General features: G+C 32.8%; 1 protein-coding gene across 2 annotated transcripts in view; it reads right to left on the bottom strand.

The window, feature by feature from the left end:
• LOC106470531 (ras-related protein Rab-3) overlaps positions 1 to 7415 on the bottom strand; it is an 11772-nt gene extending 4357 nt beyond the window's left edge. For both annotated transcript variants that reach the window (XR_002613063.1, XM_013931090.2), the window contains exons 1-3: positions 7268 to 7415; positions 4683 to 4907; positions 3509 to 3627 (exon numbers count right to left, since the gene is read on the bottom strand). Coding sequence is in view for 1 of the 2 variants with exons in the window: in XM_013931090.2 (XP_013786544.1) it covers positions 3509 to 3627; positions 4683 to 4907 (344 nt within the window). In the remaining variant the exon portion in view is untranslated. The remainder of the gene's footprint in view (positions 1 to 3508; positions 3628 to 4682; positions 4908 to 7267) is intronic.
• Positions 7416 to 9666: the final 2251 nt, after the last annotated feature.

Here is a 9666-nt window from a genome sequence, read left to right as displayed (position 1 = left end):
CTTGTGTGGTTCCTTCCAGACTATGTTACTGTGAAGACTTGTGTTTTTCCTTCCAGACTATGTTGATGTGAAGACTTGTGTTGTTCCTTCCAGAGTATGTTATTGTAAAAACTTAGTTCACTCCAAGCTATGTTACTGTAAAGATTTGTGTGGTTCCTTCCAGACTATGTTACTGTAAAGACTTGTGTTGTTCCTTTCAGACTATGTTACTGTAAACATTTGTGTGGTTTCCTACACACAATATTTATTAAGTTTAATGTTACCAGAGGCTGGATGCTTCTAAAACAGGGAAAGAGAAATATTGTGCTGTGAAGTAACAACTATCCATAGTGTAAACACACTGATCCAGAGTTATAACCTACATAAGTAGAGATTTTGATTTGAATTTATTTTAGATTTTTTTTATGTTTGATCTTAATTGAAGTAAAATTCATTGCAACAAATTAAAACATCCTTCAATTGATAAAATATTTTATGTTTAGTGATCCTTTACTCTTTTTATGTTAAGTATCAGAAATTATTGTGAACTGTCATTATAATAGTGTTAAAGATATACTTAATTCCACAATAGCATTAGAGAAGTCAGTGTTGGGTCAAACTAACCCTAAACATAACAGTAATGTTATGCCATTCTCAGCTTTAATAAAGAGGGAGTCAGAGTGAAATATGTTTAGAGAACAGCTGTAGTTAGCTGTTGGTGTTTACATGTTTCATGGCAGTACATCTGTATTTTATGTATTCCTATCTTTGGTTACTTTGTTGAAATACTGGGCAGGCTGGCCAACAGAAAATGCCATACAATATTTACACTGGTTGATTATGACACTGATTCAATTCTACTTACTTATAATTCATTGAATTAAGTGTAATACTCTATTCCAAATAATGAATGACTTTAGTATAATAGGTACTATAAAAAAAAGTAGGCTTAACAGAACCACTTGTTTGAAGAGCTGAGCGATTTAAGTTACCCATAAGTAGTAATAAACATCAATTAGAGTTCTGTAAATTAATCATGATTAAAATATTGATATTATGTTTGTTGTTAAAAACAAAGCTAGATAATAGGCTATGTGTGTTCTGCCTAATTTATATGTTGTTTTTTTTGCACTTCAAATTTGTTCAGTTTCGGTGAGTTGGGTCTTTCGTTGAATTCCTATTGTCATTAAACTTACTCGCTTGTTATGATAAAGCTAGTAAGGCTATCTGCCGTTGTCACTAATCTTGAGATGCTGACTACAGGGAAGGTGTCTGGCAACACCTGCCTTAAATATTGTATTTTTAATTTGCTTGTGCTACATACCACAGTTTAAGGAACACTTTACCAATTGTTTCTTGGAGTTATTAGTTAATTGATTTGCAAATACCAATAGTCACCCAGCTCTACTTGTTTTAACGTATAATAATGAGAATCTAGTTACAAAACTAAGCTAGGTAACAACCATATTAATATGTTCTATCTACCATAAACATGGAGCTACCTATCATTCTTACATACAAGTGGAGGGAGAGGCATCTTTTGTGAATCTTTCCCAATCATTTGGACATTATAACAATCCAATTGACAGCTAATTCATTGTCCTCATGTTGGATTAGCTCAGAGCAAGTATCTAAGTTGGAGTAAAACCACAGAAGTATCCAATAAAACATCAGGGTAGAAGCAACTGCATAGATCCAAAAGTCCTCACAGAAACCAACAGGTAAACTCATCTAAAGGTTTAAAAAAACAGTAGTTGCATTCATCCAAAGGTCCTCACAGGAACCACCAGCTGCACTCATCTTAAAGTCCTCACAGGAACCAGCAGCTGCACTCATCCAAAGGTCCTCACAAGAACCAGCAGTAACACTCATCTAAAAGTCTTCACAAGAACCAGCAGTAACACTCATCTAAAAGTCTTCACAAGAACCAGCAGTAACACTCATCTAAAAGTCTTCACAAGAACCAGCAGTAACACTCATCTAAAAGTCTTCAAAAGAACCAGCAGTAACACTCATCTAAAAGTCTTCACAGGAACCACCAGCTGCACTCACCCAAAGGTCCTCACAAGAACCAGCAGTAACACTCATCTAAAAGTCTTCACAGAAACCAACAGCAGCAATGACTTGAAGATCTCAACAAAAAATGGCAGTTGCACTAACCTGAAAGTCTTCATAGAAACCAGAAGACTTAAGGAGCAGAAAAAAAATGAAGGGCCCAATTTGATTAAATGTAAAGCAAAATAACTGAGAAAGTGACAAACCCTAAAAAGAGCTGACTAAATTAGACCAAAGAAAGATCATCACAGCTCAGGATCATGAGAAAATAAAAAAGTAAGTTCTCCAGAAGCACCACATGAAAAATTCTGGAACAGCAAGTGTATATGGCTGATAATGACAGGATCAGATCTTCTCTAAAGGCCATAACACTTTTGGCAATTTATATCAACTTAGAAACATTTACAGGAATTTGCAAGTCATGCAATTGGAGGGGAGGAAGTAGAGAAGTGAAAAAAAACTATTAGATGGTCAATATTTTGGCACATAACTAAGAGAATAGCTAATGTATGGCAAACATAAGATAGTATTAAACTAGGGATGCACAGGTATAAAATGCCAAAATGCTACTGTTCTTCAAGTAGAATTTAAACAAATTCCAAAAACACAGGCACTCTGCAAACTGGTGTGCACATTTTTGTTAGTTAATTTTGAAAGTTTAAAGTAAAACTGGAATGTTCTATTGGTGATTATTCAGTTAAATGTAATAAATGTCAATTTTGTTTTTGTTTGTAATTTTTGTGTATGTTGTTTATTTGGGGGAGGGACCCGGTCCCAGTTGACACCCATCCCCGGCCAAAACGGATCCAGTATTTGACCAAATTTTACGGGTAAAAGCTTTGACCTTTTGTGTGTGTGATAATGTTGCCAGCAGCACTAAAAGCCTGTTAGCTGTCTACACTGGTCAGAGGTGTGGAGAGATAATGCCTTGCTATCCTGGCCATTGTGAGAAATCAAGCTTCATTTGACTTCCAAAAGTGAGGCCAGTGAAAGTAAACACAGAAACAGTCATATTGAAATGTTTTACAATCATTATTCAGATTAATGCCTAGCTCCAACTTCTCAAACCCCAACCTTCCCCAGAAACCCACTTCTCAAGCCATGCCTGTTATTAACCCCTATTGTTCTCTGAATCCCCAACTTTCAGTGGGCGGTCAGTCTTTGTTGCTCGGAACACGTTTTTTAACTAAACCAATTATTGACTGTAACTGTCAGTACTGTGTAAGTTGCCACAAAGATTAGGGCTTAGATGCCATTTTCTATTACCCAGCTTCAGCTGTTTTAAACTTTGATCCTCAGCCGGAGCTGAGTATTACCGGGTAGCCCAATAACCGGCCGGGTACCTGTGCATCCCTATACTTAACATAAGAATTCAAGATACTTTTAAAATGTTCCTGACTGATACTACACATACCAATATTAGAGACTAAAGAGTTTCAAAATTTAGTAAGAAATTATGATTTAACATACTTACCAGTCTTGGACACTATTAAACGATTCCTCATTAGTAACATCATACATGAGTATGAAGCCCATAGCTCCTCGATAATATGCTGTAGTTATTGTTCGATAACGTTCCTGTCCTGCTGTATCCTAGAAATACAATAAATTAACAAATAATGAAAGTAATACCCTAAATCAGAAAAGCTATACCAATACTCAGGCATAATACAATAATGTAATTTATGATTCACTGATATATTTTACTTTGAGGAAGAAAAAGTATACAAGTCTTCTTATCACCAGCCAAATTTCATGTCTAGGATTTTCATCAATCATACTTAAATATAATCTTACAAATATATATTGTGATCTATTTACTCTTGACAGCCAACAATCCTTATGTGCATCTTAAATAAACTTTCATGATATTTTCCAACATCTTTCAGTGAATACATACTAATTACAAAATATACATAAAGCATGTGGACAATGTTTCAAGCATGGTTGCTCATTTCTGTCACTTTTTATTAGATGTGTTTAACAAGTTTCCATGGTTCACTTATTATTTTATACATGCTTCTCTAGTGCTGGTAGGTAACTGATTTAAAGTTTAATATTTTATCATAAAGTTCTCCAGTGTTGGTAGGTAACTGATTTAAAGTTTAATATTTTATCATAAAGTTCTCCAGTGCTGGTAGGTAACTGATTTAAAGTTTAATATTTTATCATAAAGTTCTCCAGTGTTGGTAGGTAACTGATTTAAAGTTTAATATTTTATCATAAAGTTCTCCAGTGCTGGTAGGTAACTGATTTAAATTTTAATATTTTATCATAATGTTCTCCAGTGTTGGTAGGTAACTGATTTACAGTTTAAAATTTTATCACAGTTCTCCAGTGTTGGTAGGTAAGTGATTTAAAGTTTAAAATTTTATCATAAAGTTCTCCAGTGTTGGTAGGTAACTGATTTAAAGTTTAATATTTTATCATAACATTCTCCAGTGCTGGCAAGTATCTGATTTAAATTTTAATATTTTATCATAAAGTTCTCCAGTGCTGGTAGGTAATTGATTTAAATTTTAATATAAAGTTCTCCAGTGCTGGTAGGTAATTGATTTAAAGTTTAATAATTTATCATAAAGTTTTCCAGTGCTGGTACATAACTGTAACTGATATGTAACTGAAGAATAAAATAACACACGTCTTACCCATATCTGAAGTTTTACTCTTTTGTCCTGTCTGAAAACAGTCTTCACCTTAAAGTCAATTCCAACGGTGCTGACAAAAGCAGACGTAAAGGAATCATCTGCGTATCTGAAAAGAAATGACGTCTTTCCTACACTGCTATTTCCTATTATCAAAATCTTGAACATGTAATCAAAGTTCTGGTCAGCAGCATCTCTCTGCCATTTCTGTTCTTGACCTGTTGGCATCTGTAAAATAAACATTAGGAAGTTTCAGAGAGGATGTGGTCTCATTAAAAAAGAAACCATCACCAGCATGACTTGTACAATAAATTATTTTATTGACAACAGTACAAAGTATCAAATGCATTATACCATTAATTCTTATACTTCTCCTACAAAAAATTAGTTTTGATATAAAATACGTATGGAGATCAGTATAAATTAGAATATAAATAATAAGGAAGTTACTATTCATAAAATTAACAAAAACACATCCCATCAAATGCTTATTCTATAGATTACCACAGTAGTAACAGACTTTCTTCTCACTACTACTGTTTGAATACCATTAATTATTTAATGTTTCAAAACAGCTAACTTAAATTTAAAATCTGGGAAGTACCAATACATGTTTTTCTAAAAGAAGGAAACTTTTACAGCATTATAATTAATACTGTGTGTATACTTATCAAAGAATCTTGAAGAAACATTTTTTTTAACTTTTGTAATTTTTTTTTCATTATATTTACTTTACGAGTCAAATTTTGCTCGAGAAGATATCCTTTGAAAAAAAAATTGCTGTATTTTTATCAACTCAACAACACTATGTCCATGTATAAGCTGTAATATTTAAGTCAACTTGCTGTAAAACTCTGACTTGTGAGAATGGTCATGAAACCTTAGACACAATAGCGTGAAGCTGCTTTTAGGGTTAGTGATAGGAACAATTTATTACTTGTTAAATAATATAAATAACACTATGCGGGCTTCAAGCTCTACAAAGTTATAGCTATCACACAAACACTTGAAATTTATCTTACAGATTTTTCAACTTGGAAAGCTTTTGGTAAGTTGTATACTATATGTTTGATGGTTCTTTGTGTTTGTTTAAATATTGATTGTAATAATTAAAAAAGTTTTTTTTAATTTTAACCCATCTTCTATACTGTGGTTATAATGATTATGGTATAACAGAATTATGAAAGTGAATTTTCCCACTTTGTATAGATTACAAAATCAACATGTAAAATGAAGTATTTACTGTTTCAGTCAGTATTTCACAAAAATGGTGACTGAAGGTTTCATTTGTTTATTTAAAGATTACACAGATAGTAACACATCTAGAGTACTTTAAATGTATCATGTATATAAGTTATAATAACTGACAAAACAATAACACATATATATATATATAATATTCATTTAGCAACCAACAACCAATTAATACAAAAATAAAACTACATGCACTTTAAACTTCTGCCATAGATGAGCATGTACATGTATTACTATTTATTTTGTGATGAGAACTGTTTTCTGAATGTTTAATAAAACACGAAATTTTGTAAGCATTATCATGATGAGAGTTCAAACACATTGAACTTGTATATCTAGTTTAATTAGCATTTTCACTCCCAGCTGATCACAAAATAATAAGACAGTATCATACATACAAACTGATGATGTATATATACACTACCAGTTAATGTGGCTAGAAATTCTTGGAAGTAATATATTATCAATTAGCATTCAGGTAACACTGTTCACATATGTTTATATAAATATATAATAACTTACAGTAGCTACAGGATTATGCCTAATATTAGTTGATGACTTTCCAACACGCACAAAAAATCATTAAACGTTTTTAAGCATAAAATTTGATATTTTAACATACAAGTGATTTCATTAAAGTGAAGTGTATATGCCAAAATGTGAAATCCATGTGTCAGAAGCAAAATATGTGAGCTGAAAGGTCTAATAAACTAATCTCTTAAATTTATAATTTTGTGCCCATTCAACTTTCAAGATTGCAGTTTCTAAATCAAGAAGTTTTATTAATCCTAGTTTATGATAAATTTGGTCAACAATTTCATATTACATAATGAAAATTACAATTTTATTTTTAATGTATTTGAAATAAATATTTTCTCCTTAGGAGTTAAACTATTTTTATCCTAATCTGAACTTCTGAAACTTATAATGTGACTGTGAGTTACAGTTACTATTTTCAATCACAAGGTACAATATAACTGTTAACAATTAAATTCAAAAAATAATTTATAATTCATAACAACTTTTAGGTTTAACTTAAGTTAAACTAAAGGTTAATTTATCTAAACCGATATCTATATATTGACTATAGTGCTTGGAAGTCAATAAACAATTCCACAGATAGAACTTAATAAGTAAAATTTAACATTAACTGTTCACACTACTAGTAATACCATTACCAGTAATACTAAAAGTAATAAACACTGCAGTAATTGTGATAGTGCGACAGTCTGTGAGTGTGACACAACCAAATACGGAAAACTAATGTTTAAAACGTAAAAAACTTTGTTACATATTATTAATAATTTCAACTAAATATCCATACGTCTACTTACATCGATATATCCTACAGCAATTCAACAAACAAACAGAATATGTAAGAAATCCAAGAACAGTTTGAGTTTTAATAAATGTCTTCAACAACTTCTCTTCTTCGATCCTAATCTAAGAGATGCACCCGGAACCCGGATTAAGACCTTCAGTGACAATACGCCCTCTGTAACATTGTATATTAACAAAGTTTATTGTTATTATTTGTTTATTGTTACTCTTTTAAGTATGAATATTTTTAAAGAAAATTACTTTCTTCAGAAACATAATTTACGATTAATATAGAAATTTGCTGGCGAAAAGCGACTTGATATTAAAAGCAGTTAAGGTTTATTAAAGTACTTCATTAAGCTGATATCAGTTTCATTCCCTTTTAACTTACCTTTTAGAGAGCTATCTAAAGAGGTAAGCAGGAGCGAATAGAGGCTGGGCACGCGCCCCTGTTTTGAAAATAAAATAAAAATTATTGCAAAAATTGGATCTTTGAGGAGGGAAGAATGTAGTGAAATTTCATATTAAATTTTTAAAAAAGCAATAACAGCAACACCTAGCAAACATTATAACAAATCTAAATAACCCATTTAACTCTTACCAGGGAAGTCCCGAAAATTCCTCGTTTACGTCCAGAATCATCGCGCCTCCCCGTTTTCAAAATCCTGGATCCACCACTGGTAAGTTTCCAGTGACTCAGCAGTAAGTCTGAACGCTTATAACGCTAAAAATACGGGTTTCGATACCCGTGGTGGGCACAGCACAGACAGCCCATTGTGCAGCTTTGTGCTTAACTACAAACAAATCAAAGAGGGAAAATACTATTTTAATATCTTTCGGGTGTTTTAGCCTACTAATTTTCTTAAAACCACATGGGATATACATCTAATACGTAAAAACCTGTAAAAATTGGAGCTTGCTATGGAAGCTTATTGTGTAAAAGTTGGTTACTGACATTACTTATGTCCTCCAGTAGCTCATCGGTAACCCTGAGGGCTTAGAACGTTAAAAATCAGATTTCAATGCTCGCATGAGTAGAGCATAGTTAGCCCATTGTGTATCATTGTACAAAACAACCAATAAACAAAATATTGCTTATACATAGATATTAATATTGTAAACTTTAACTTGTTACACACTATTCAGTAATACATTTTTATCCAAGAAGTCCCCTAGTATTTTAACAGGAAACTATGTTATTACCTTTTCCATGCCCTCTGGGAAAACGGAGCGCTCGGATAAATTTCTAAGGGAACCCATGGCTCTGAATGAAAAAAAAGTCTGGTAAATTAATACCGGATATAATCTCATTCAAACAATATTCCCTAACTGCTTTGCATCGTCTGCTCAATCCCAGTCACCGATGAAAAGGGAAAATATCACTTTGCAAGTTGAAGCTAGGATGATTGTTTATGCATAAAAGATTAATTAATCGGGTTTAGTCTAGTCGGGCCTGATGGTTAGAGCGCTCGATTCCAAATCTGAGGGCCGCGAATTCGAATCCCCGTTACTAAACATGCTCGTCCAATATGGTTGCTGACTGGACCAACCGCCCAGATGTAAAATTTCTTGTTTTATAAAAATATACCGGCCGACCCCACGCTAGTTAGGATAAATATCGTAATGAAAAAAAAAGGCTTACTGTTTCTTTGTTTTTGAATTTCGCGCAAAGCTACTCGAAGGTTAACTGCGCTAGCCGTTCCTAATTTAGCAGTAATAGATTAGAGGGAAGACAACTAGTCAGCACTTCCCACCGCCAACTCTTGAGCTAATATTTTATCATCTAATAGTAGGATTGACCGTCACATTATAACGCCCTCACGACCACAGATTGCGAAGGGTTAATAAATAAGATGCATTTTGTTTTCTGTTAGCTTTCAAAAACGTTATATTATATACAATGTAGAATATAGTGAAAATTAAAGACAGATTGCATCATTGAAGATACGATTGTTTGCTTACATTCGTACTATTTTGTAGTACACTGCATTATAGGATAGTGTAATACAGAGGTTCCGAAACTATTGTCTGCTGACCGCTGATGGTCCTTGGAAAAGTTTGTAGATCCCGGGGCAAACCCAACTTTTGAGGCCTTAAAAATCCAGCTATTTAAGTAGGAATACTAAGTATAAATTTAGTGGAAAAGTATAAAATTGTACGTTATATGGCTTTTGAGTTAAAGTGGCAAAATATATTCTTTACTTGAGAGTTTTCGTGCATTATAAAATAATGATCTTCCTACTGGTTCATTTAAAGAAGAAAGCTCTTTCTGGAACTTTCTTGCGACAGAACGTTAATGTCAGAGCTTAAAAGAAGTCCACTATTAGAGGTTAGGATTAAGAGAACTGAAAAGTTTGTTTGTTTTTTGAATTTCGCGCGAAGCTACACGAGGGCTATCTGCGCTAGTCTCCCT

This window comes from Limulus polyphemus, unplaced genomic scaffold (genome assembly GCF_000517525.1).
Source record: "Limulus polyphemus unplaced genomic scaffold, Limulus_polyphemus-2.1.2 Scaffold4067, whole genome shotgun sequence".
Taxonomy (NCBI): domain Eukaryota; kingdom Metazoa; phylum Arthropoda; class Merostomata; order Xiphosura; family Limulidae; genus Limulus; species Limulus polyphemus.
This window is presented reverse-complemented; position numbering and strand designations above follow the sequence as displayed.